This window comes from Manacus vitellinus, unplaced genomic scaffold (assembly GCF_001715985.3).
Source record: "Manacus vitellinus isolate BGI_N305 unplaced genomic scaffold, ASM171598v3 scaffold_62_pilon, whole genome shotgun sequence".
In the NCBI taxonomy this organism is placed as follows: domain Eukaryota; kingdom Metazoa; phylum Chordata; class Aves; order Passeriformes; family Pipridae; genus Manacus; species Manacus vitellinus.
Window position 1 is genome coordinate 719,453 of NW_021940704.1, and position 27,924 is coordinate 747,376.

Genomic DNA, 27,924 nt, shown 5'->3' on the forward strand with positions numbered 1-27,924 from the left:
TGGCACTTGGGGATGTGGTTTAGCGGTGATTGTTTTGGTGCTGGGGTGATGGTGGGACTGGGTGATCTCGAAGGTCTCTTCCAACCTTGGTGATGCCCCAAGAGCGGGTGGTTTGCAAAAGGCAGGGGGTGAAGGTGGCAGCAGCCTCACACCAGGGAGTACCTGGCTGTGCTCTCTCTTTCCTAAGCTTCTGAGGCTCAGCTGTGCCCACACGTGTAGCTGGGCTGTGCTGGATCTGTGGTGCCGCAGCAGACGGTCCGTGGGCAGCACGGTGAGGTTTGGGGACACTCATGCCAGTACCCACAGCTGCCGTGGGCTGCAGCTCTCCCACAGCCCTGCTCTGTAAAGATCCCTTGACTGTAACTCATCTATACGTGTATTTGGTTCCTTAAGCGTTTATGTCAAGCTTCTTTATGTTTATGTGCTTCTTACTGTCTTATTTTCCTCCTGTTTTTGTCCTGTGTGTGAGGTCTGGCTGTTACTAGCAGTGTATATCCAGGTCATGCTGCATACAGATGTTTTTCTTCTTTAGTGCCACGTGTTCGTTACACAAACGTTAATCCTTGGGTAAGCTCCTCATTAGTCTGCACAATTCCTACCTCCCCTGTAGCAACAGTAATTAGCCATTGCATATTTCTGTATTTTCCTGCAGAATATTGCAGCAGAGCTGTGAGATGGTGGGGAAAGCTCTGGGGCAACCTGGGATGGGAGTTTGTCCCTCTGACTTGTGTTCCTGCTCACTCCAGCCTTACTCTTCCCTGTGCTGGGAGCCCAGGGGTTGGTTTCTCTTGTTTCTTCATGGTTTATTTGAGGGATTTTGTGCCACGTAATTAAAAGGCCCCTGGAGCTGAGCTGTTGAAAGCTGTGTGGGAGCCGGGGTAAGGTCAGGTTTCTGCATTGAAGGTCATGTTTTTGGTGCGGGCGACTTGAGCTCGTAGCAGGGACGGGGGTTCAATCGCCGAGTCATTGCAAAGATCAGGTGTTGCTAGCGAGGTATTCCCTGCACCTTCCAAAGATGGCGTGAGATTTCTCCCCTAATCCCCAGTTTTTCTGCTGACATTATTCCAGATCCATCGTGTCTGTCCCGTCCAGCTGCTCCGCTCTCGGCCAGCGGCTCCTCGCACTGGTGCTGCCCCTCTGTGAGGTCCTCTCGCCCCTCAGTCCAGATTTTTGCACTGGCATTTTCTGATGATCCCAATTGCTGGCTCTGCTGGAGTTTTCTTTGTGTCTTCCCTCTCTTTTTCTCCCTCTTTTTTTTCTTCTTCCTCGTTTTTTTCTTCCCCAATAGTGCAGTTAGTCCTTTGCCCAACAGTTTTCTTCTCCTAACCTCTCAAAAAGATAGTTCTGAAAATATGAGCTGTTGAGCCTTGTTCTGAGGTGGCAGGTGTTGGTTATTGCTCTCCAGGGGTGGTGGGGGAGGCTGGCAGGGTGGGGAGGGATGGGACGGACAAGCTGCCTGTCCCCCCTGAGCCTGGAACATCCTGCTCTGAACCTCATGGAACACAAGCTGCTCACCCCCTGAAAAATCCCAATATTAGAAATCCTAGACATGTGTGCAGAGGGAAGGTGGTTTGGCAGAGCCATCCTGAAAACATTCCATGGGATATTTAATAATGTTGGGTGATGGGGCTGGCAGAGGTCCCACTGTTGGGTAGCACCGAGGGCTGTGCTGGTGACACACATGTGTGCACACACACACTGGTAAGGAATTTTTTCCTTTGTTTGGGGTTACAGTGCTGAGTAAACAGCACAACTCAGACAGGACTTGATCAAATCTCCCTGGTTTTGCTGCTGTGGACGTGTTTTTGTGAAAACCCTGCAGGTTGGTGTCACTGACTGGTGTCACTGACCACGGCATTCTCAGGGGCAAAGGAGAAAGGGGCTCTTTGTGCCTTTTTTTTTTTTTCCTTTAATAGTTTCCTGCTAGAATAATTAGCTCGTCTGAAGCTAATATATTTCTTCTAAACACAAGCTTCCAGAACCGAGGAAAGCGAGCAGTGTGCCTCTTACTGTCAAGGATTACTAGGAATTAATCTTTCAGTGCAAAGGCCACTAATCTCGGGCATGCAAACAGGGTTTATTTAGCTGCGTGCCAGCGCTTAGAGCAGTGATGTATGAAATCCCTGGCAAATTCAGATGCTCTTGCTGCTAATCGCCTGCCCACCTGCTCACCCAGCTCCGTCCCCTGCATCCCGGAATCTGCCTATGGGTGTCAGTCACTGGAGATGGATGGTGACACGTGGAGCTGCTGGTTGCCAGCCTGGGCTCTCCTGTGCTGCCCGGCCCGCCCTGGGGCAGCTTTGCTGTCAGTGAGTCCCAGCTTTCCCGTTGTGCTGGGAGCTGCCTGGGAGCTCAGCCTGGCACTCGGATTTTTAAGCAAATAACCAAGCTGGGAGCAGTGGGAGAACTGGCTGAACTACTGACATATGATGAGCATCTTGCCATGTTCCTGGTGCAGTACACAGGTAACACCTGGGGGGTTGTGGGATTCTCTGAATGTGCTACCACATCGGATTTTCTGGAGTTGCCAGAGGTAACTGTCGGAATTCTGCAGCTCTCATCAGTGTGCCTGGCCAGCCCCTGGGTCAGATTGGTGATTGTGAAGCTCTAACAGTGGTATCTAATCCAGGAGTGCAGTAGAGAAACATGCAGTAGTTTTTGAATGTGGGAACCAGTCTCTGAAAGGAAACGGTTGGGGTTAAAATGTAACTTCAAAGCCTTGGTGTCTCTCTGCCTTCCCTGCTGGTCTCTTTTCTCTGTGTTCTAATCGATTGCTGCAGGTGTACTTTGGTGTCTGCTAAAGTGCATTTCTTGAGGACTTAAAACTAGCATGTGTAATCACATGGCACAGTGTATCCCAGAATCCAGTTTATTCCTAAAAGCACAGGGACCCTGCTAAGGCTGAGCACTGCTTATTTCCTATGTTTGCCAATGTTGGCAAAAGGTAAATCCGTATTTATAGTAAAGCCTGTGTCAGCCCATTTCTGGAGTTCCCCTGATGCTGGGTAAGAGAAGTTTGGTAAGTGTTCAGAGGAGTCTGGGGGACCCCAAAATGTCGCCTGAGGGGTTCAGGGGGACCTGGGGTACCCCAGAAAGTGAGTTGAGGAGGTCAGAGGAACCCAGGGGTGCCCAAAATGGAACCCAAAGGAGTTCACAGGTTTTCATGGCATCCCAAAAGTGACCTGAGGAGGTTGGAGGACTCCAGGGGACCTGAGGGGTTCAGAGGAGCCCACGGTACCCTAAAATGTCACCTGAAGGGTTCAGCGGAACCTGGGGCACCCCAAAACATGACCCAAAGTAGTTCATAAGGTTCCAGGACACCCCAAAATATGACCATACAAGCACCAGCCTGCATGGACTTTTTAAGTGTTATCACTGAAATGCTTTTAGGTGTGTGACAGTGTCAGAGTACCTGTTAACAGTTTTAATTTGAGTTTTGGGGCCGAGGTTTTATGTTTCTGCTGCTTATTAACTAGTTGGATGTCAGGAAAATGGTTCCAGTGCCTGATCAGGGTGAGGCTGCTGCTGGAGTGTGTGGTTCCAGAGCAGTGCCAGGCTTGTGGCAGAGCTGCTGTCACCACTTAACTGAATGTTCCTGAACCCAGAAGGGGAGATTTTGCCCAAATCCTGAGGTGGCAGCCCCAGTGGTTGCTGTGTTCCTGTGCAGGCACAGTAGGTCTGTGTGGGAGCAGCACAATCCCTTGTTTGGGTTGAGATTTCCAGTGTGTTTGGCTCTTGATAATGGGAGTGATCTTAAACCAGGCTTTTCAGTTCACCTCAGGGATTGTTTTGTGTTTCTTCTTCCCCTGGTAATTAAGGCAAATGGCCAAGCTCTGTTTGCAGGGTTGGAAAACCAAGTCCTGTCCCGGGTCTGGCATGGGACCCAGTGAAGATGGATACTTCCCTTGATTTATGCCTGGAACATTGAGATCTTCCCTGTCTCTCCAGCCCCTTTCTGAGCGTGTGCTGTGAAAGCTGCAGCCATATATAGCCCCAGCATGGACCTGGATTGATCCTGATGGAATGGGGGGCCGTGCATTGTTAATGCTGTTTAGGCCAGCAGGAAGCTGCAGCCTCTCTTCCCATAAAACACACCTCAGCACCTACTTCCAGAGAAGGAAGACCACCCACAGCAACCTGCTGTGCTGTGGGAGAGGCCTTGCTCAGAGTCACCTTCTGCTCATCTTTAAGAATCTCTCCTTTTTTTTTTTCCCCTCCCTGATCCGTTTTTTTCTAGTGAGGAATCTTCTAGCCCAAGTTTTTTATTTTTAAAGGTTTAGTCACTGCATTATGGCAGTGCCTGATGGCTCACTCCTGAAAATTGACTCTTCTGAAAATCCCTGGAGATACGTAAGGGAAGTGCTTGGAGGTGAAGGGCACACTGGCACCTGTGCCACGTATGGCTCTGGAAATGCTGACACTGGTCTGACACTCTCTGGAAACCCAGATTTTCTCCTTACCCCTTACCTACTGCATAGCAAATACAGAAGTCTGCTGATTTTGGCCTTCCAGGCTGGCTTGCTACAGGAAAACTGAGCAGACCCCCATGGCTTGCTCCAGTGCTGGTCCCTTCCCTCCTGAGCAGGGCAACTTGGAATGGCCAAGGACACTTTGTTCTGGTTGCACAAAAGACAGAGAGGTGCTTGTGTTTGTGCCTCACGGTTGTAGTGGCTGAGCCTGTCAGCTTTTACTCTGCTCTGTGCCCAGGAGAGAGGATTTTCTGCAGCTTCAGCTTTCTTCTGAGCACATTCTCTGTATCCAGCATTTGGAGCTCCGATTCTTGGCTGAGATGACAGGGGAGAGGTAGTCAGACCTGAAGGTGCCTGCTGTGCGTGGCATTTATCACATGTAGGATGGAAAATCTGACGTAATGAAGGGTTTCTTACTTCAAAGAGTGTTGGGAATCTTCTCTCTGGCCTGGTTTAACTCTCAGAGCAAACTCTGTGCTGCAAGGGAGTGCCAAGCATGGTCCCTGCTGGAAGTAGGTCTTGGGATCCCAGAAGTCCTTGTTGGAGGAACTACCAGGATCTCTTTGAGTGGGACCAAGAGTGACTGCATTCTCTCCAGTGCTGTTTGTAGACAGCACTGCCCACAAAATATATTCACTGTGAAGGAGCTGCTCAGTTTCCAGCCTGTGCCTGCAAAGGAAAATACGCTGTGGTTCGTGATCTCATCAGCTTCCATTTTCTGTGACTTCTCAGTATTTGGCTTGTGGGATTCTAGTTGGAGGCTGTATTAGGACAGTAGTGGGCTTGTCTTCCAGTGCCCTGGTACCATGTGAAGTTGTAAACATAGAGCTTTAAAGTCCTGTTAAACCCCAGAAAGTCCTGTTTCCACCTTTGGAAGAGTTTTAGGCACTTTGGAACAGGGTATTGAAGAAGCAAGGCAGCTTTAAACCACTTCTTGTGTGGAGAAATAATTGGCTTGGAAGGAAAAAAAAACATGTGTAAGTGGGAATGAAGTTTCACAGCAAGTGCAAACATGGTGCAAATGTTCCTTCTTTCCTCGTGCAGTGTGGTAAGGTTTTTGGACACCTTGAGTTTCATTTGAAGCAATCACATTTTCTCTCTTTAAGTCTTGTGTCCTAATGCAGAGAATCACAGGAAGCAATTGTTGGCCTGTGAGATATCAGTTGGATAAAAGGCTCTAGGAAAGCCAGTTCTAGAAATCTGGGAGCAATATAATAATTTTTGGTCTTGTTCGTACTCTTGTGCCCTCACTGGGCTGGTGTGGCTGGCTTTGGATTGCTCTGGGAGACACAACTGAGGTTCAAAACAACCCCAAATCCTCCTGTGGGAGCACATGAGGGATTTGGCTCTGACCTCCTTGCTCCTCTTGTTGTGGGCTCTCCATGAGGATGAACCAAGCTGTGACTGAGGAGACTGAACCTGGGTCTGGTGCCTTGGTCCCACTGTGCAGTCACCTCTGAGCATTAACCTGACACCCCAAATTCGTCCCAGCACAAAAAATGTTGCTGCATTCACGTCTGGGGGTCATGTGCTGCCTCTGTGAGCGAACATATCCGATTGCATCTGATGGAGAGCCCATCAATTATAGATTTTTTGGAAGAGGGATGTTCACGAAGTGGCTGGAGCAAACCTTTGGTCTGTTCTCCCAGGAGTGTCTCGGGTTGTCTTTGTGATGCTTTGGCTGGTTGTGCCCACATCTCTCAGTTGTCTCAGTGGTGCCCAGTGGAAGGTCAAAGGGCACATCAAAATACAGGAAACTCAACTAAACCTGAGAAAACTTGTGGGACCTGTTTTGGGGGGGCCTGTTTTGGGGGGGCCTGTTTTGGAGGTGTGTTCCAAGCGGTGCTGTTGGTTCTGGGGCACACGCTGAGCTCCCGTGCCAGCCCTGCAACCTCATCTGGCTGCAGGGCAGGTCTGACAAGTTCTGGGGCGCTGGGGAAGCTGGAGGTGAGGATAAGCTGAGGGGCTGATTTGGGATCTCCTTACTCAGTCTCTTCCTAGTGACATACAATGCCTGGAGGAACTGTGCTGCTTAACCTGCTGCTGCTCATCACCCCAAATTGAGCACGACTGGGAGCTTTGGGACAGGTCTACCCAGTCACAAAGCCAGCAGTGGTGTTCCTTTGGGACAGGTCTGTCCAGTCACAAAGCCAGCAGTGGTGTTCCTTTGGGACAGGTCTGTCCAGTCACAAAGCCAGCAGTGGTGTTCTCCTGCCTCTTCAAGAGTGTTTTACTCACAGTAGCACCAACCTCCCCTTCCCCTTTGCTCCTCACCAGCTGCTTAAACAAGTTGTGACTAGGCTGATCTTTTGGTGCAGGAGATAACCTGGAGGAGAATTCCTCAGGAGTGCTTTTGATTACTGGCTGCCTTCCTGGGCTTTTCAGAGGGCTTGATGAATTCTGGGAATGTCCCTTTCTTTTATTTTTAAATTGTTCTTCTGGTTCCTGCTTTTGAGGCTGAGTGTTTACAGGTAGAAATGACTCAAGAGGAGAAACAAGTACTTATTAATTACTGCTCAGTTCTCCATCACCGTGGTCTCCTCTCTTCATTTTAATGATCTCCTCTTGTGAATCCATATGCTGAAGGCAGGAGACGTGCTGGCTCACAGCATGGGGAGGGAGTGGGCAGTCAGAGCTGCTGCTGAAGGCTCACAAGCATTTGTAGGGCTGCTTCTGCTCCTTCCTATATGTCAGATTGGAATTGGAGCCTTCTGTGAGCAGTTGGGACACACTAATCCAGCAGAACATTATCCATTTCCCAGGAGCTGCATTAATTTCTGCCCTGGGCTTGAGCTGAGTCTGATCATGGAAGGTCTCCTGGGCTGGCATGGGTGCATGGGGCGTGTGGGCCTCCTGCTCTGGCATGAGCTGGGCACTCAGTTCAGGCACTTTCTTAGGCTTGACTCATGCCCTGACTGACAGGGTGAGTGCTGGCTGTGCAGCGTGAGAGCTTCCTCAGTGTTTGTCCTGTTCCAAAGGAATCTGGTTGGGGGTTTTTTTTCCAAAAAACAACAATAAAAATCCTTTTGCCAAGAACACAAGGAGTTTTTCACTCCTTGTTACCTGCTGGAGCCAGCTGCCTCCCTCCCAGCACAACCATTGGAACCCGTGCAGCATCCAAGTGGTCCTCCTGCACCACAGGGCGTAATCAAGCATCCTAGCTCAAACTGGGGATGGAAATCGTAGGGATAAGTGGCTGCCTGTGCTTCCCAGTGGGTTGGGAAGCAATGGGTGAGCAGTGTCCATTGGCATTCAGGTGCTGGTCAGTGCCAAGTGTCTCCTGTCAGAGCAGGGTGTCTGTCCATCCTGGTGACACCAGTGTCCAGCTGTATCACTGCTTGTCCACGTCGTTCCCTACTCCCACGTGTGGGAAAACTCTTGTTCAAGCTTAATGTTGCCTTTTCCATCACCTGGATAATAATGGAGGCAAACCTTACACTTACTCCTTTTCCTTTCTCCTTATGTCTTCCCTGCGTACGGCCTGTCTATTTTTAACCCGGGGCCTCCAGATTTGTTTTCCTGAGCCCTCATGACCTCTGTGATATTTCGACTTTGGAATATTTAAGACACAGCATTGTAGGCATCCTGCATAGCCAGGCGTGACTATTGTTGTTGCCAGCTGAATAGTTGTTATTTTTTTGGCCGCTTCTGGCGTTCTCACCTTTCAGTGGCTCGGAGAGGAGCCCTCCAGGCTCCCTGTGTCCACTTGGCTATTTACAGCCGCTCCCAGCAGCCACGTTTATTAAGTTCTTGGAAGTGGAATCCTCTGGAATAGAAATCACAACAGTGCAGAGTGTCTGGAGGAAGGTTTGGTACAAATGCCTCGGCCCAGCGGTGCGTTGGGACGGGATAATTGTCATCTTTGGTGCTCTGGTAGTTCTGCTGATTCCCCTTGGAATTGTGGTTATTTTTCTTACTTTATATGGATCTAGATTTTCTTGCTTTATATGGGTCTGGATTTGTTAGGTTTTTGTATTTTTTTTCTTTTTTTTTCATTGTCTGTTCAGAGTGAGTCTGCTGAGAAAAAAATAAATCAAACCTGAATATTTTAATGCTCCTTCGGTCTTGCATCCCTGCAAGTGCTGATTGTGACAGAAGGTGGAGTGAGGAACTGGGTGCTCAGTTCAGAGCACTGGACCCCTCTCTTGAGCCTGGAGAAAAGGAGGCTCAGGGGTGACCTTCTCACTCTCTACATCTCCCTGACAGGAGGGTGGAGCCAGATGGGGATCAGGCTCTGCTCCCAGGGAACAAGGGACAAGAGGAAACAACCTGAAGCTGTGCTAGAGGAGGTATAGATTGGATATTAGGGAAAATTTCTTTACAGAAGGACTTGTCAAGCCCTGGCACAGGCTGCCTAGGACAGTGGTAGAGTCACCATCCCTGGAAGTGTTCAAAAAACATGTGGATGTGGCAGTTGAGGACATGGTTTAGTGCTGAACATGGTGGTGGTGCTGGTTGACAGTTGGACTCTGTGATCTTAAAGATCTTGTCCAACCATAGCAATTCTGTGATTCTCAAACTCGCTGTGATTAACTGCACACTGGAAGCTTTAAGTTTGGAGACTCCATTAATTTGGACTTGTTTACAAAGCACTTGTGTCTTGTTACCTGTAGTTTAAGAAACAGAGCATTTTAGAGAGGTGGGAACGTGTTCTTCTGGCACGTAAATGCCATTAATTGTCCATCACCTGCAGTCTGCCCACCACACATCTGTGGGTGGATCATCCAATAGCTGCTTCAGACTCACTCTGAAGTGGGTGTAATTCCTTGCATTAGAGAATACACTGGAAGCTGCAAACCATATTTTTCTTCAGTCCTCTTTAGTTCAATTCTGCATAATTTGCTTAGATCTTTACCTTCGATTTACTTAATTTATAAGACTCAATTTGCTTAATTTATAAGCAAAGCCTGAGCAGCAGGACTCAAGGCCCTCTGTCTTTGAGCACTGAGGTCCTTAAAATGAGCATGAGGAGGAGTGTGGTCCTGTGGGCTGGGTCTGGAGCTTCCCTTTTCAGGGATCTGCATCCTAGAACCCCTTCCATGACCATGAAGGGGAGCAGCTGCCTGCTGGACTCCTTGAATAAAAATTCCAGTAGCACTTTCTGGTTTTGAAGATCTTCTAAGTCATGCCTTGTTTTTTTGGTAGTAAATAAGTTCAAATGAATTCATGACTGGTGACACTTAGGTATCTATTAAAAATGTATTTCTGTACTGGAAGAAATAGGAAAAAATCCTGTCCTCTGAGTTTCCAGGCATGAAAAGCTGCTTAACAGAGGGGAGATGCACCCCTGGCTTACACTGCCAGGCAGTTCAATTTGTGTGGGTGTTGGGATTGATGTTGGTGAGTAATATTTTATGGTGGTATCATTCAGATGAAGTGTGGCTGGGCCCTGTAAGCAGGAGGCACAATTCCCCCAGGACCTGGAGTGCTGCTTGTGCCTGGAACTGGGCGTTTCTCTCATTCCTGTGATTCTGAAGCATCACAAACCAGTCTAAAGAAAGTCTCTGAGTGTGTTTTTTTTCTTTTAGGCTTAAACCAGCTGGCCTTTGACCCTGCCAGCAGCACTGAGTCCCTGCAGCTGGGCAGTGCCACTGGCCCCCGGGTGTCGGAGAGCCCGGCTGAGGATGGAAGTGACCCGGGAAAGAGGAAGAGAGCAATTCCTCCAGGTGAGCTGAGGGGCAGCTCCACTGCTGGCAGCAGGGAAGGGATCCACGTAGCATAGCCTAAATCCAGCTGCTGTGCTGGCTGTTGGTGTGGAAGGTGGACAGGTAGAGCTGTGCTCTGGTCTGGTGTGCCCGGAGCCATGCTTGGGTTGTGGGATCTCTACAAGGAGAACATGGAGACAGAACAAGGGGGAATGGCTTCACAGGAACAGGGCAGGGTTAGGTGGGATGTTGGGAAGAAATTCTTACCTGTGAGGATGGTGAGACCCTGGCACAGGTTGCCCAGAGAAGCTGTAACTGCCCCATGCCTGGAAGCATCCAAGGCCAGGTTGGATGGGGCTTGGAGCAGCCTGGTCAGAATTTGAATGCTTAGTCAGACCCTGTGTTTGTGTAGTGTCAGTGGCTCCACCTGGATTACCTGGTAGTTCTGCTCTGCTGGTCCTGCTGCTGACAACAGCACGTTGTTCTTTGCTTCCTTTCCCCTTTGAGTGTGGAAGAGAAGTGACTTCCAGTGGCAGTGGGAGGATTCTGCTGGGACAGCCTGACCAGTTCTGTTCAGTTGAGTGCAGTTTCACAGTTTATACCTGCTGGATGTGTGTCCTTTGTTCATAAATCTCTTGGGAGGAATCAGTGTCCCGTTACCTTTCCATCAAGGCCCCTTAGAGCTGTTAATTGCAGTGGATAAACCATAACTGAGGTGCTTTGAGGTGTTTTCCTAGACGTGGCTGCTGTAAATGTTGGCTGCTCCAGAGGGACAGCACTGGTTGTTTTTTTCCCATCTGGTTCTTCCCCGAGCGTTGGGCTCAGCTGTGGTTTTGGGTGCTGACACTGCAGAGCCTCACTGGGCAGCCTGTGCCCTGCAGCAGAGCTGGGAGCTGCTCTAAGCTCTTAATCACTTTTATTTTCCTCTCAGCAGATGGTGGCAGAAATCTGAGCCTGGACTCCATTCCGATGGGATTGCCAATGTCCGACCCGACCGCCTGGGCCACCGCCATGAACAACCTGGGGATGGCTCCCATGGGCATGACAGGACAGCCCCTCCTGCCTGGTGAGCTGAGCCAGGCCCTGCCCACCTTTCCTTTTGGACAGGTCTTTGGAAATAACCTGTTTCAGTGCAGTTGGGTAAACACCCACCATGCACACAACCACGTGGACAAGCTGTGCTTGAAATACGTTAAATCTCCAAGTGATTTATTTAGAGACCTGGTTTGAGAGGATACATATTTTTAAGTGCAAATAGTTATTCTGGGGTGCCTCTAGATATTCTGCAGTGGATGAGGAGGAAGAGGATGCCACGCAGAGCTCAGGAAACCGGTGATACCCAGGAACACGTTACTCTAAGCTGAACTGGAATGGCTTAAAAGGAAGGGTGGGAGGGAGATGAAGAGAAAAGCAACAGGGCAGCAAACTGGATATGGCAGAAATTAATGAAGGATTCTGTTCCAGGAATGACCACCTTGTCTGGAATACCTGTGCATGGGTCAGTCATCCTGTCCAGGGTGAAAGAGCTCCTGTGAGAACAGAGCTGGGCTGTGCCTTGTTTCCCCAGCAGTGCAGGATTTTGGACATCAAAGTCCTGAACTGACCTGACCATTCCAATGCTTTACTGCACTAAGGAGGATGCTCTCTCATGCCTGAACACTTGCCTGCTCACCTGGGGAGGGAATGTCTGTGTTGGCAGCACTCTGCAGTCCCATTTCTGCTCTTTTGGCACAGAGCAGGTTGTTTTAACAGCCCTAAGTTTTGCCTGCAGTCTGTGCTCTTGGAATAATAGAATCATGGAATGGTTTGGGTTGGGAAGGACCTTAAAACTCATCTTGGTCTACCCCCTGCCATGGGCAGGGACACCTTCCATTGCTTGGAAGGTTGCTCCAGGTTGCTCCAAGCCCATGTGTCACAGGTGTCTTTCTGTGGACAAACCTCACTGGGAAGTGCTTGACACTAGATGGGAGCTGGTGTCTACAGAGGGGAGAAGGAAGTAGTTTATTTTAACAGAGAAAAGTTATTTGACTGAGGCAATCAGCAATGAAATAGTTTTAAAAAGTTGTTTTAAGGGCACAAACCTGAAGTTTGATGTTACCATGTTCCCTCTCTGGTGTTTATTCAGCTGATTTGCACTGGCACGTGTGGGAGTGTACCTCATTTGCTGTCCAAGTTCACAGTCACTCTATGACTCCAAACCCCCCTGACTCCCTTATTCTTTCCCCCTTTTAGACTTTGATCCTGCTCTTGGGATGATGACTGGAATCCCTCCGATCAACCCCATGATGCCGGGCTTAGGGATCGTCCCACCTCCCATCCCTCCAGACATGCCTGCTGTGAAGGAGATCATTCACTGCAAGAGCTGCACTCTCTTCCCTCCTAACCCACGTAACTGTGCTTTGTCCTGTCTCTGTAGCAATATCTGTGTGTTTATATTTCTGTAAAACCTGGGGGGGTGTGAGAGAAGGGCCATTCCTGTACCTGGGCACAGCAGGTCTGGACTGAGTTGCTGTGACTCACTGCTGGCAGGAAGGTGACAGGGGCAACAGGAAAAGCCTGTTCTTGTCACTGAGTGTTTGCCATTTCCAGAAATAGCCTCTTCAGTTGTTAGGTTGATAAGGATGGGGAAGAAAACATTCCAGCCCCTGGATATTTGAAGCCTTTATCTAAGGCTTGGAGGTGAGGGGCATGGTCCATGCTGAGCCATGGGAGTGCTCAGGGGTTTGCAGAATGCAGTGGAAGGAGAGCAGGGGCAGTTGGAAATAAGAGAGAAAACTGAAGAAACACAGGGCTCACCAGGCTGTAGCAGGAAACAGGGATCCCCTTCACACTGGCTGATGACCCTTTCTCCTCTCTTCTGTGATAAGAACCAGAGGGGTGAAAACCAAAACAGACATGATACAGGGACATGTCTGTCATTGATAGTGTGGATCTGTGTGGGAGGGTGTAGCTCAGGCAGGAAAGTCTGCAGTGTGTGCAGTTGCAGCACAGAGAATCCTCTGTATACATTTGCCATGTATTATTTACACTAGGACAATTTTTTAAACTGTGATTTTTATAGCACCTCCTACCATGAAGTTTTGAGCCCCTGGTGCTGCCTGTGTTCTGTGACAGCAGCTCAGTGAGCCTGTGCTTGCACTTGAGAGGGTGTTTGAAGGGCTCCAGGCTCCTGAGATCTTTTGTTTGGAAACAGGCAGGTAAACATGTCCTTGAAGGACGCCAGCGAGGTGTGGTCGTCTCTCAGGAGAGGTGGACAGATGGTAGCAGGGAAGGATGCTGAAACTGAAACCATACACCGTTGAAAGCTCAACAAAACCAATATTTATTACAAAGAAGTGGCCAACAAAATGAGAAACTGAGAGACAGGAAAGAGGAGAGAGGGAAATAAGCCCTCAATAAACCCCCCACTCACGCAGGTGTTACTTAGGAGGTGTCCCCACAAAAGGCAGCACTGTCCTTCATGTGAGGCTTGAGTCTAACTCCGAGCACCAGCCATCTGCTTTTTATCCAACTTCCTGGTGATGTCTACCTGGGCAGGTGTGGCCAGCACTGCCCAGCTAGAGGCCTTCAGTCCCTCCCCCCCATTGTGTGAGTGGTGCCCCATCTGCACATGCACTTTGGAATTGCCTCGTGCTCGAGCACTGCACCTCAGGGGGTCTTTTCTAAATGAGTCTGGGGGTGTCCTTCATCACCCTCCTCTTCACTTTCTCCTTCAAATGCCCTTGGAAGGCCATCAGCCAATAGTAAGACCCCAATTAATTGTAGTTTGTCCAAAACGTTTCCTTCAAGGATGAAGTTCCCGTTTATCAGTGCTTGTTTTCTCATAACTTGGCAGGAAAAGGAGAGACTCTCACAGGTGGCTGGGCCAAACACAGACCAAAAGTATCAACATCTAATTAAACCCGGATACACAGATGGAAGGCACAGGTGCTGACGACCCAAAAACTGACCTGCTCTGATTTCTCTCTTCAGATCTTCCCCCTCCAGCCACAAGGGAGAGGCCCCCGGGGTGCAAGACGGTGTTTGTCGGAGGGCTGCCGGAAAACGGGACGGAGCAGATCATCATGGAGGTGTTTGAGCAGTGTGGGGAGGTCATCGCTATCCGCAAGAGCAAGAAGAACTTCTGCCACATCCGCTTCGCTGAGGAGTTCATGGTGGACAAGGCACTTTACCTGTCTGGTGGGTGTGTTTGTCTCAGATGGCAGCTTAAAATTCTGGGGCAGAGATGTGATCTTGTCATTTATAGGCAGAACAGTAGGATTTGGGGCAGATTTATCTGATGCTGTGTCAGTTTGCCCTTCTGCTGCCATTGCATTTCTGCTTAAATACGTGACAGCAGCTCCTGAGAGGAAAGACAGTGTAAGGTAAAACATATGGATTTCCCAAGAACACCAAGGCACTGGAAGGATTAAAAAAAAGGTTTATTTAAGATGCAAGGACCACTTCTTAACTATGCTGCACACACCGGGCCCCAGGGAAAAAAGGCAGTGCCCCGTCTTCTCCAAGGCTTTTTGTGTCTTCTCTCTCTCCTCACCCACTCTCTCTGGCCTGAGGAGGCTAGTACATGTCTGCAAAGATGTTACCTCTCTGCATACCAGGGAGAGAGGTAGCTTGCTCACAGCTTCTCCCTGCAACTTTCTCTGAAATGCGGAAGGGAGAACAAAAAACATCTAACCCATTTGAGAAGGCATTTTACAGCCTTCCTAAGCGAAATCGAGTTCTAGCTTTCCGTCACAAATCCTTCTGAAATAGTCCCTACCTCCACAGACAGCAATGCTTTGTCATCTGGAAACCTCCACAAAATATTGGGGCTGAGGTAGAGTCCATGCCCATCTCACCTGGATAAACATCCAGCTGATTCTTTAGACGGTGCTGAAGGGTCCCTGTTGCTCCCAATTGCTTATGAATTGGCCAGTGTGCTTGACTTTTGTGGGGATTTTGTCCCTTTGAGCCATCAAAGCCGAACCACCCCCCTCCCTGGGCTCCTTTTACCTGGGGAGCCCCACGTAAGCCTGACCACTTGTCATGCCCACCAGGCTACCGCATCCGGCTGGGCTCCAGCACGGACAAGAAGGACACGGGGCGCCTGCACGTGGATTTTGCCCAGGCCAGGGATGACCTGTACGAGTGGGAGTGCAAGCAGCGGATGCTGGCGCGGGAGGAGCGGCACCGGCGGCGGCTGGCGGAGGAGCGCTTCCGCCCGCCCTCGCCGCCGCCCGTTGTCCACTACTCCGACCACGAGTGCAGTGTGGTGGCCGAGAAGCTGAAAGGTGAGTGACTCTCTGGGGGTCGTGGCCACCCTTCTGGACAGAACTCTGTGTTCTCCTGGGGTTGTCTTGCTGAGCTGAGGTTGCCCCTGGCAGCTCTCCGGGCCGTCTCCCTCTCAGAATTGTTTCTTTTTGTCAAAACAAACCTGTGCCTGAATTTATATTCGTAGAATCCCGGGTTGGAAGGGACTTCAAGGCTCGCCTGGCCCAACCTTTCTTGGCAAAAGCACGGTCTAGGCCAAATGGCCCAATGTCCTGCCCAGCCCAATCTTGAAAGCATCTGATATCACAGAATCAGCTAGGTTGGAAAAGACCTCTGAGATCATCGAGTCCAACCGATGACCCAACACCACCATCAATTAGACCGTGGCACTGAGTGCCTCATCCAGTCTCTTCTTAAATACCTCCAGGGATGGTAACTCTACCACCTCCCTGGGCAACCTATTCCAGTGCCCCAATCACTTCTTCCTAATGTCCAACCTAAACCTCCCCTGGTGCAGCTTAAGACTTGTGCCTTCCTGTCCTACTGCTGGTTGCCTGGGAGAAGAGACTGACCCCCACCTTGCTACAACCTCCTGCCAGGGAGCTGTAGAGAGATATTGGGGAATCCAGCACTTCCCATGGCTGATTGTTCCCATTGTGAAAAATTGACCTCTTGTGCCCAATGGGAATCTCCCCAGGAATACCCATTCCCCCTCATCTTTTCCATGTGACTCCTTGTAAAAAAAAGGGTTTCCATATTTTTTGTAGCCACCCTTTATATCCTGGAACATGGTGACACGGTTTCCCCTAAATCTTATTTTCCCAAGACTGAACAAACCTTTGGAGTGCAACAAACTTGCGCAGATCAAAACCGTTCAGTACAAGTTTCTTCCAGAAAATTTTGGTTAAGGTTAAAAGGACTAGTATAAGTCCTAATACCTAGTTTGAAGCCTGAGACCCATGTTTGACCTGATAATTTTGGAGCTGGAGGGTATTTCCTTTCACAGAAGGGTACATCTGAGTAGACATGAAGTTTTGCAGTAGGTTTCTAGCAGTTGGTCCTCCTCTTGTTGCACCTCAGCAGATGATTTGCTCCATCAGTTTGGTTTTAGACTTTGCCTGCCTTTGTACAGCTGTGGGTTCAGATCATTCCATGCTTCCAGGAGTTGTGATGAGCCACCTGAAGGAAGCCGACCATTGAAAGAGCAGTTCAGCGCCAGGGAAAGGACCCGAAAGCTGCCCAGGCAACCCCATACCCGTGGTGTAAAGCTGTCCTTTCTTGCTACAGATGACACAAAGTTCTCAGAAGCCATCCAGACCTTGCTGACCTGGATAGAGCGTGGGGAAGTGAACAGAAGAACTGCCAACAACTTCTACTCCATGATCCAGTCGGCCAACAGCCACATCCGCCGGCTCGTCAACGAGAAGGCGGCTCACGAGAAGGAGATGGAAGAAGCTAAAGAGAAGTTCAAACTGGCTCTCTCAGGGATCCTGGTGCAGTGTGAGTAGTGTTTCCACACTGGATGTTGGTTGTCTGGTGTGGGGAAGACTCTCAATTTCTAGTCTGGAGAGGCCACACTAAAAGGGCTCCAGGAAAAGAAGTAGCAATGGCTTCCATGCAGCTACAGCTCATTTAGAATCAGGTGTCATTCACTTGGCAAAAACTCCTCGTGGTACTTTTTGCTGGGGTAAGAGTCCACATCTGGGGGGGAGGAGAGAATGAGTGCTGAATTTCTTTCCTCTTTTAATTATCATCTGTTAGTAGTTCTGTCATCTTTTCAACTCCTCCTGTGCACAGACAAGGTAAGTTCCTGGGAATCTGGTGCCTCAGCGAAGTGTGCAGGATTTATTCACCAAAGGTAGGACACAGCAGAGTGTTTCCAACAGCCTGTTGCAGAACCTGGGTCTTTCAAATCCCAGTGCTTTATTAAATGAGGAAATAAGGAAGAGGCATGGACTGTATTAATTCCAGAATGTGTTTTGTAACAGTTCCTCAGACCGTTCATTGCCTCTTACACATCTCTGTTAAAGTAAATCTGAGTATTTTTACTTCTTTATGAATACCTTCTCCACAATCGTACTAATTTTCTTTGATCCTCTTGCCTGGGTTGTGAACATTCTTAACTTTTGATTTTATATCTAATAATTTCAGCTGCTACTTGATTATTTTTTTTTTTAATTCTTTTTTTCTTTAAATTGTTACTGGTAAAAAATATGGGCACACGGTCCAGAGGGACATACATTGAGCACTGCAGAGTAAGTAATAATAGAGGCTGGTCTGTAACTCCACTCCCTAAAACACAGCTGAGATCTCAACCACTCTCAGGTTGGTCTGAGAAGCAGGGAGATGCTGTAATTGTTACGAAATAAAAACTACTGCATCACAAGCATAAGAACCCGATCAGGTAGATGTGCTTTGTGCTGTGGGTGAGCGCTCAGCCAAGGAGAAGCACTTTGTGTATCCAAAATGCTTTGGGAATTTTCTAGAGAAACAGAAGGAATAAATTTCAGGACCAAGAAAAGCTGATGGAAAGTGCCAGGATCCTTTTCCTGTAGGTCACACAGGCTGTGGCACTGTCCTTTGGGATGTCCCAAGGGCCAGAACTCATGGTTGTACCTCATCATCCCATTGTGGAGGGCGAGTCCTGCCTCCCTGGACTCCTTACACTCCCAACCAGCCTTGCACAGCAAATTTGGATATTTTTCAGCACACACATGCTGCCTTTTTTTCCCACATGTCCTGCCTATTTCCCAGCTGAGAGCAGAGCCCATTTCCCAGTTGGTCGTTACCCGGGAGTGTTTGGCAGAGGCCTGGTGAAGCCCACACTTCTCTTTCCAGGCACTGACCCTCTTCCCTGAGCGTAGCATCAGCACAGTACAGTGTTATAAGAAAAGGGTAGCCAAACCACCTGCCTGATTCCACTTTTTTACTCCTTTACTCCTCTTGTTCGCCCTCTCTGGATGCTATTCGGGCCCGATTTGCTGCTGATTTGACACTCCAGTCGAGCAGATAGTGGCCGTGTACCATTCTGCCTCCAAACAAAAGGCTTGGGACCATTTCACGAAAGCTCAGCGTAAGAACATCAGCGTGTGGTGCAAACAAGCAGAGGTTGGTAATCTTTTCTTGTGTTAGAATCCTCCAGCACGGTCTCTTGCTTGTCAGGATGTTGATGTTAAGTGTGCACGCTGCTCGCGTGGATAACAACACCTTCGTTCACAGCGTGAGGTGGGAATTGCTCACTCGGCTCTCGTGTTGCAGGTAATAAGTTTCCTCTTGGTATTCGTGTTACTTGTAGCAACATATGGAGACCTGTCTGCTGATTGAAGCTGTGCACAGTGATAGCAGTAATAATAGTAATAATAATAAATATTGATTTTTGTTCTACTGGTTTTAGTGTTAAAGGAAGAGGGATTTCTAGAGAGATGGTAAAAAAAAAAAAAAGCAACAACAAACCCTAAATGTCATCAGAATCTGTTTTATCACATTTTTATGTGATATTTTGACCTTGAGAGATGGAAATAATTGCAGCTGGACAGCCTGGAAAGCTTGAGGGAGGATGTTTTCAGATAAGGGAGTCAGGCAGAATGTCAGAAAAAAGGAAGCTAAGGTAAAGAAAGGGGGTCCATTGGGAAAGTGATGGTCTGGTTTGTCCTGGGGTCTGTGACCCAGGTGCAGGACCTTGCACTTGGCCTTGTTCACTTTCATGAGGTTTGATCCTACTCCTCCACACTGTCCTGGTCCCTTTGGTTGTCATTCCTTACCTCTAGTATAAATCATCCTTCAGTTCTGGGTTTTTCTTGGATATGGAGTTCCTTATTACAAACTTGGAATAGGCACATCTATCCCAGCAAAGCCAGGGGTTGTCTTTCACCTCTAAGATTATTTGACATCAAAAGTGAAATCGGGCAAAGCTGAGAGTCTGGTGGTCCGTGATCACCACAGGCTGGGCATGTCCAGGCCTGGGATCCCCATGGATTGGGGGTGTCCAACCCACCTTCCCATACAGCTGCTGCCTGGGAAGAATCTGTGGTGCTGGATCATACCCAGCCAGGGCCCTTCTGGTAACAAGAGGATGGTCCCTCCTCCACCATGGTGGAACACTCTAAATGGCTGTGTTGTCCTGGGAAGTTTCCAGCTGTGATCTCCCCATGGGTGTGCACTTCTGGGACTTTGAAATTCCCACTGAGTCAAACCTCTGTAGTAGCTAAAGGAGGAGCCAAGGTTTCCTCTCCACCTGAGAAGCCAGGTGCAGTGTGACTCAGACTGTTCTTCCACCCCGAGCCCCCAGTGCTCCCGTTCTTCCCTACTTTCTGATTGCTCGCTATGGCTGGGGTGGGAGCTCTCTCTCCAGTTGGAGCTGTCTTTTGTTCCAAGGTAAGTTCTCCCGGTGGGAAGAGGCTGTGAGACCACTGGTGAAGCCTCTTCCAAGAGCACTTGCTCCTGGGCTCAGCTTGCTGCTCTCCCCCAGCTTAGGGTCTGCTCTTAAATGAAGGTGGAGCCACAACATGCAGCTTCTTGGTACAGACTTTGACAGATATATATATGTATAAAAACATTGCTAGCATCTGCAATTGAAAATGTCTCTTACCTCATTGTACATATCACATGCTGGGTAAGGGGTATCTCAGCCTTTTGGGGTCACCTTGAGGAGGTCTCTGCTCGAGGGACACCCCACTCTGGTGCTGCACAGGTGGGCTCAGGGGGCTGCAGGTATTTGTAGTGCTAAGAGATGGACCTGTAGGCAAACCTCCTTTGCTGTACATGCAGGTGTGCAGCTGTAGCAGTCTTGGTTTGGTCTGTCCCAGCTCAGGCTGGGACTTCCTGGCTCCAGAGTATTTAAGGTTGAGCAGAATTCCCTGTGGTTTGCACAGCAAGTCTGACTTGTCTCGTCACAAGAGCAGAAGGAAGATGGAAGAGTCAATAACTGCAGTAGCACTGACAGATTGACTCATGCTGGGTATTGCCCTTGATTTAAGTCATCTGTGTCAATTTTTAAATCATTTCCCCTTTCTTGTGTCATGGAGTTGTGTTTTGCAGACTTATATTTCAGCAACATTTCATCCAACCAACCTGTTCCTTCTAATCTGTATTGAAATTCCCTCTACTTTCTGAACCCCAGGAAATCCGTAACATCCATAACGATGAGCTGATGGGCATCCGGAGAGAGGAGGAGATGGAAATGTCTGATGAAGAAATAGAAGATCCATCAGAGATGAAAGAAACGGAAGAATCAGGTAAAATCAATTTTTGCAGCTCATAAAGCGCTTGTCTTCAGCGGTTTCTTTCAGGAGACCCATTCTGAGAGTTTTGCACCCCAAAATGGTCATGGGCAGCGCAGAATCAGTGCAGTTCCCTGGAGCTGTTTCCTCTCAGTGCCTGGGTCTGCAGCCAGTGTTTCACTGCTCCCTGCCATGGTCAGGGGAACCTAAAGCAGTGTCTGAGCTGCTGTCCCTAGTGAAGTGTACTGGGATTGATGGAGCAGGATGTGGAGGAGCTGGAAGCTTTCTCCAGAGGTGAAAGCAAAGCCCTGCCCTATGGAAGCTAATCCAGAGACAGCAGCTCAGCAGCAGTGTTACACTACAAACCCACAACCTGCCTTCTCCTGGACATCATAGAATCCTAGGGTGGTTTGGGTTGGAAGGGACCTTAAAGATCATCCAGTTCCACCCCCTGCCATGGGCAGGGACACCTTCCACTAGCCCAGGTTGTTCAAGCCCTGTCCAGCCTGGCCTTGGACACTTCCACGAATGGGGCAGCCACAGCTTCTCTGGCAACCTGTGCCAGAGCTTCACTACCCTCACAGGGAAGAATTTCTTCCCAATATCCCATCTAACCCTGCCCTCTGTCAGTTTGAAGCCATTCCTCTTTGTCTTGTCACTCCAGGCCTTTGTCCAAAGTTCCTTTTCAGCTCTCTTGGAGCCCCTTTAGGCACTAGAAGGGGCTCTAAGGTCTCCCTGGAGCCTTCTTTTCTCAGCTGGGAGGCTGAACCCCCCCAGCTCTCCCAGCCTGGCTCCAGAGCAGAGGGGCTCCAGCCCTGTGACATCCCAAACAGTGCTTGGGAGGCATTTCTTTGGATGCTCAGCACTTTTCACCGGGAGCTGCTGAGCCCCTGTATGCAGTGTGTGAGGGGAAGAAGCACCCAGGAGCTTCTTGCCCCCGGGTTGTTTGACTTTTGTTGTGTTCCCAGCGCTGGTGTCGCAGGTGGAGGCGCTGAAGGAGGAGAACGACAGCCTGCGCTGGCAGCTGGACGCCTATCGCAACGAGGTGGAGCTGCTCAAGCAGGAGCAGGGCAAAGCCTCCCGGGATGAGGACACCACCAAGGAGCAGCAGATGAAGCTCCTCCAGCAGGCCCTGCAGGGCATGCAGAAGGTGGGACCGGAATTTTCTGTAGCAGAGGCAAAAGGGGCTGGGATTGGGGGGGGGCAAAAACACACGTGAAAACACTCCGGCTTTGGTGGGATCCAAACAGGCAGGTGGGAGCGACTTTGTCGTTACCAGTGTTGTCAAAAAAACCCCAAATGACCAAATAGTTCGACTGGTGGCTGTATGAGCTGGTGAATCCCATGAAAGTGATTCATAGTTCATGGATTCCTTGTGTGGTCTTTGCTTGACCCTACTGTGACTTCCAAAGTACCAAGCCTGTGTGCCCCTATAACTGAGTAAGAAAGTGGGAAATCCATCCATTGGTGATGGAATTACTGTCCCATATTTACATAGTATGCTAATAGGCAAAGGTATTTCTAAGGTACATTGTAGATTCTTCTTGGTTTATGCTTTACCTTGTAGTAGTTCTGTATATGACCTGTCTGGTCTTCATGGAAAAACCCTTCTTTGTTTTATAGTCTTTAAATAATAGGAGGTGGAAGGCAGGTTAAGAACTGAGTTTATCTTTTCTCTTCCAGCATCTTTTGAAAGTCCAGGAGGAATACAAAAAGAGAGAAGCAGAGTTAGAAAAAGTGAAAGAAGACAAATTAAAAGTGGAAACGTTACTAGAAAACCTGAAGGAGCAGGTATGTGTCATCCAGGGCTTCTTTGTGCAGTCCTTGGATTCCATGGTCCATCAGGAGCGTGGTGAAGGACCTCTGTCCTTCTGTAATCTTGTAGAGGATGCCCAACCCTGGTAGGAGCAGTGGTTCTTGGAAAGTGAGGAAAAATGAGCTGTTAAATTGGAGGATGTCTGTCAGTAATGGACCTGCTGGTGGCTTCATGTACCTGTGAGAACAACTGTATAAATAAATAGTAACTCTCATTGTGCACAGCTGGTATCACAGCTGGAATGGGGTTTTCTGCAATCTGAGCTTTACAAGATAAGAAAAAAGGTCTCAATTATCAGACATTGGTTTTTAGATTTGTGGTTTAAGGGCATGTTTTGATCTGCCCTCCTTAAACCACTATGGAATTGAAAGTTTTTGTCACTGGTGTAATATTTTTATGCTTGCTTTATTCCAAACGTAAATGCATAGTGCTGCTTCTCAGGTGTGATCCACTCTGCTTTCATTGTGGATCCCTGCATGACTCTACACTTGCTTGGTCCTCTCCTCTGTAGCACAGAGACAATTACACAGGAAACATGAGGCAGCACTTCTCCCCATGGCCCATGGAGCCAGATGCTGGGTTTTATCTCAGGTTTTCCATCTTTAGCCCCATTTTTTTTTGTGCCATGAGCTAGGGAAGACAATGAATGTCTTTCTAGGAACTAAATATGGCTTTGTATATCCCGGTAATGATCAGAGCAGGAGCCTCAGAAGAGAAATAATAGATTATCATCAGTAATCTTTCCTTTCTTTGCCCATATGTAGCAGAGCATGGCAGATGAAGAGGACAAGGAGGGAGATACAGCTGATTGTCAAGGGAATGTGAGTCCAAGAGCTTCTTTTCTCTTATTTCAGACAGAATCTCTCACTGATGGAGTAACAACACCTTAGTGTAAAATGAGCAGTGGTTTATGGGTTAGTTTGTGTGAGGTGAGCCTGGTACAGACAGATTGGCTTCATGTTGAAGGGAGAGGTTCTTCCCCCAGAGGGTGGTTGGGCACTGAACAGGCTCAACTTGTCTCTGGATCAGCTTCCACAGGGCAGAGCTTTGCTTTCTCCTCTGGAATGTGGAAGCTCAGGCCATTTGGGCACAGCCTCAACCCTGTGTAGCTGAGAACTGCACTGATGTATGAATTTGAGCAGACCCAGGGGACAATTCAGTTCTATGTTTGTCACTGGCCCCCCTCCAGCCCATCTCACTGGTGACTGGAAGCTGTTCCCAATTATAGCTGTCCACAGCTCTCAGGCCACTGGAATTCCGCATAAAACTCAGGAATAAAAGCAAGTCCTGCTTTTGGTGCACCCACCATCTTTGCATCGCTGTCAGACTTGTGTTTATTTCAGAGATAATAAATTATGCCAAATTCTCTTTTAATTCAGTACCACAAACTCAAGTCAGGGACAGTCTGATCCTGAACCCTGGGTGGGTGGCCCCTGGGCACTTGGTCCATCACATTTGCCTCAGTTTGGGCATTTGAAAATTAAAGCTCTTCAGCTGAATTAGCCATGGCAAGGCTTCTTGCTCTGGTTTGTATTTTGTTATTTAAAACATGACCCTTCTGGAGCAGACATCGTGTCACAGAGCAGGGCTGGGGCACTGAGTGTGGTGGCATCTGGCTGAACTCCGTGGGCTTTTCATCTCACTTGGTAGATCACACACAGGACCACAGGCACGGCTGTGCTTTGTTGGAAGCATTTTGGAACATAACCAGTAGATACACCAGTGATGGGTGCAGTGACTCAGAGAAACAGGAGAACCCCAGGGCAGGCTCTGAGCCTGCCCCTGCCTGGTGTGCCAGGGTGGCTGCTCTTGCCTGCAGCGGGCCCTGTGGTTTTGTTTTGCAGGAGAGCAGCACATCCAGAGTTTGTGCCTGCAGCCAGGAGAAGGAATGTCCAGTGGAGAAGACATTGAGCAACAGTCCTGTGAAATCTGAACGAGAAGTTCTCCTAGTTGGTGAGTTCTGAGGGGCTTGGTGGTGATGCTGAGCTGGGGGGACTTGCTTCAAGGTGGCCTCGCACTCCCTCTGGCCTCCTTTGGTTCCTTTGGTTATCCCAGGGGAGGTGGGAGTCCTGGAACCAAGGAAAACCTTGAGCTTTGGCGGGGTCATGGTGTCACTTTGTGTGACACACACAGGGTGTCACCCTGTGTTCCCAGCTGGTCCTTGTCTCATGACAATGACATCTGTGGTGTTCCTTTCCCCAGGAATAATTTCCACGTTTCTCCACGTGCATCCCTTTGGAGCCAGCATTGAGTACATCTGCTCCTACCTGCAGCGCCTGGACAGCAAGGTGGGTATGGGGACTGGTGGGGGCTGGACAGAGAGGACTGCAGGAATCTGTTCCCTGCAGGAATCTGCTGGAAGGGGTGAACTTTCTTGGAATCACACAGTGGTTTGGGTGGGAAGGGATCTTAAAGCCCATGTCATTCCACCCCCCTGCCATGGGCAGGGACAGTTGCTACTAGACCAGGTTGCCCAAAGCAGCTCAACTTTGGGGTTCTCCACAAACCCATGTCCCCAAATGCAACATCCACATGGCTTTTAAATCCCTCCAGGGATGGGGACTGCACCACTGCCTTGGGCAGGGAAAAATCTCCCTAGCATATGTTTTTGTTTATTCTGTTGAGTTTGCTGCCTTTGGGCAGTTTCCCTTTATTTTCCTTATGACCTCCAAGGAGAGGAGCAAACAACCACCTTGTGCATTAAACATCTCACACCCTCTGCTGTGGCCCTGTTTGTGTGTGTTCTCCCTAAACTGAGCAGTCAGTCTGTCTCTGAGCGAAGTTCTTGGTTTTTTTTGATCCTGTCACCCTTCCCTGAGCCTGTTCTGTCTCTGATCCTGTTGGTGGGGTCCTTTTTAGGGGGTCTGTGGGAAGACAGGGGTCGATCCCTGTTTGTGGGGTGACTGAGGGCAGTAACCAGCCATGCTCATGCTTTTTCCATGGCACAATATGGAGCTGCTGTGTCCTGCAGAATTCCTGTGTCCTGCTGGCTTCACACTCCTTTGTTGGAGTAAATGGGAGCAACTGTGCAAAGGCTTTGGGATGTTCAAGGGAATTTCATCTCGCTCCTCTGCTGTCCTTCAGTTGTCTTCCCAGGAACAGGAGGCTCACCAGCAAGGGAATCATCTCTTGGGATTGGAACTTCTGTGCTGCTTGTGTTTCTGACTCAGTGTTTAATTTACCCTGTTCTAAGAAAACAAGACTCCCTGGCGTGACTCACTCCAGCCCTACCAAGACAGAGTTAACAATTTATCTCCTCATTCTAGCTTGGAATTTGTCTGTGAGGCCAACAGCTGCCTTTATTTTGGTTTGGAGCTCTTAAAAAAAATGCCATCATAGCATTCAGCTGCCTTCTGGCACTTCCTCTTTGGAATCCACAGTGCAGAGCAGGGCTGCTGGAAGTTTCTGCTGCCAGCTTGGGAGAAAAGGCCTGTGCAGAGCCCACTCTTGAACCTCTGCTGTGGCATCAGTCTCCTCTTGCTCCCTGACACTCTGGGCTCTTGTGCCTGCTCCCTTGGAAGATGTTCCTGCTTGTCCTTCGGGTTCCTCATGAGCTCTTCTGTCTCCCTCTTCACTCCTGCAGGAGCTCAAATTAGTTTGGGTGTTATTCTTAATTTCTAGCAGATCTTTGGGCCTGAGGTGAGGCAGGAGGAGAGGGAGTACCTGAAAGTACAACCTGATTTCTTGAAGCTGCCAGGACAGGAAAGGACAAGGAATGTCTTTCCCCCTGTTCCGTGCCCATCAGTCTCACCAAGAAGGTCAGCAGAGAGCACAGAAATTAGGATCAAAGGTAGTTTGGAGGCATGAAGCAGCCCTTCAGAAGCTGTCTGTAGCCCTGAATGGGGCTTGGCAAGGCCTTGGGCTGACAAACTACCCAAGTCACCTGCTCAGGTTCCTTCTCTGCACCGATGCAACCCCACTTGGCTCTGTTGGAGCAGCTCCTGTGCCATCAGACATGTGGGACTTAAAATAAAAAAAGGTGAAAGTGCTCCCTGTTCAGTGACTTAAATACCTGGGAGGTTTTAATCCATTATCCACAGGGGAAAAAATCCAGACAGTCCCTTTACCCTGACTTCCAGTGTTCATCCTTGCAGCCATCTCACCCCAAAGCGGGACAGCAGCACAACTCACCGTGTCCCAACATTATCCCCACGAGTCCAGGGAAAGCCCAGATGACCTTCAACAATTAAACCATTTGAGTTTGGGTATCTCCAGTCATCACAGGGCTTCCATCTGCATGTTTAGTCATGTTTTCCTTGTGTTCCTACAGATCTGCACGGCGGAAGTGGAAGTTCTCATGACGCGACTCCAGAACACGTTCCGGCAGGAGCTGAGCGGGGTTGGGGCCAGCTTGGAGAAGAGGTGGAAGTTTTGTGGCTTTGATGGGTTGAAAATGACTTGAGCTTTTGACTTAATGCTGAAAACAGCAGGATATGGACACCGAGAAAACCCGGGATGCTGTTCCCCCTGTTCCCGATGATTCCCTCGCACGCTCCATGGCCCCGGGGTACAATGTGTAAGTGAAACAAAGTCTGGAGCCACCACTGGAAGAACCCTCAAGTTCTGCAGCTCCTTTGATCAGTTATTTGTTAATGGGCAAGTGCTGTTCAATATATTTGGGGAAAAAAGCTCCTGCCTGACCCTTTGAAGCCCAGCGTGTCAACTCTGTTCTGCCAATGTTGTATGTGTTTGTGTGCCCAAATTCTTCCCCCTCAAGCTTCCTACCAGCAGGAACTGTCATAGACTACCAGCCATAGACTGTCCTGAAGCAACAACAAAGAGGCATTTTCTGGTTTCTAGATCACCAAAAGGGGGAAAAAAAAAAAAAAGGCATTTTTTAGCCATTTCTATGACTAAAACCCGAGGTATGTTTAGATAGAAGATTCAGATGGCTCAGGGCTCTCAGAGCCAAGGAATTGGTTCTTTTTCGTGCTGTTTTCCCTGTTAGCAGTTAAGTTGAGGTGGGGGCAGAGCCTCTGGGAGCCAGGGGGGGATTCTGGCAGTGCCACTTGTGCTCTGGGTCAGTCCGTAACAAATTTCTTACATGGGAAGGGTGTTTTATTTTCTATGGATGTGGGTGGAGCAAAGAAGCTACATCAGCCTGGGTTTTGGTGATTTTTACCACACGATTCCTCTCCGCCTGCTTTGCTTTGGAGACTGAGCTACAAGCAGCACAGACTTCTCTGCTCCTGAACCTTCCCACCACTGTCCCTCATGCTCCCAGTGCCTTCCAGGCTCCTCCCCAGCCCTCTGCAGACGTTGGTGAGGTGCAGGGTAACAGCCTGCCCAGATATCCCTGTGGATTTTCCTGCCCTCCAGCCTGCTGTCACCTGCAGAGCTTACAGCCATTCCTTGAAGCGTTCCCGTTCTGCAGGGCATCCTGACATGTTCTTGTCATGGCAAGTGTCACAGTTTTCCAGCTGCACACTTCCAGCCCCTTCTCTGTTCCCCACATGGTGGCCATTGGTGTAGGTGCCCTTCAGTTGGGCTGTTGATCCCACCACGTTTTTGGGGGAGAAGCCCCA

General features: G+C 49.1%; 1 protein-coding gene across 2 annotated transcripts; it reads left to right on the forward strand.

Annotated features, from left to right (window-relative positions):
• The first annotated feature begins 2,327 nt into the window (after positions 1-2,327).
• Positions 2,328-27,209, forward strand: ENOX2 (ecto-NOX disulfide-thiol exchanger 2). 2 transcript variants are annotated; one of them, XM_029963762.1, is made up of 15 exons: positions 2,328-2,465; positions 9,998-10,135; positions 11,046-11,180; positions 12,347-12,502; positions 14,087-14,293; positions 15,151-15,384; positions 16,652-16,864; positions 18,366-18,472; positions 20,484-20,598; positions 21,552-21,733; positions 22,267-22,374; positions 23,164-23,220; positions 24,244-24,352; positions 24,602-24,687; positions 26,670-27,209. In XM_029963762.1, the coding sequence occupies exons 1-15, from the start codon at positions 2,444-2,446 to the stop codon at positions 26,799-26,801; spliced, it is 2,001 nt and encodes a 666-aa protein (XP_029819622.1). In that variant the 5' UTR covers positions 2,328-2,443; the 3' UTR covers positions 26,802-27,209. The 2 variants fall into 2 exon arrangements, with proteins under 2 accessions (XP_029819622.1, XP_029819623.1); XM_029963763.1 differs by having other exon boundaries at positions 11,049-11,180.
• The last annotated feature ends 715 nt before the right edge of the window (positions 27,210-27,924 follow it).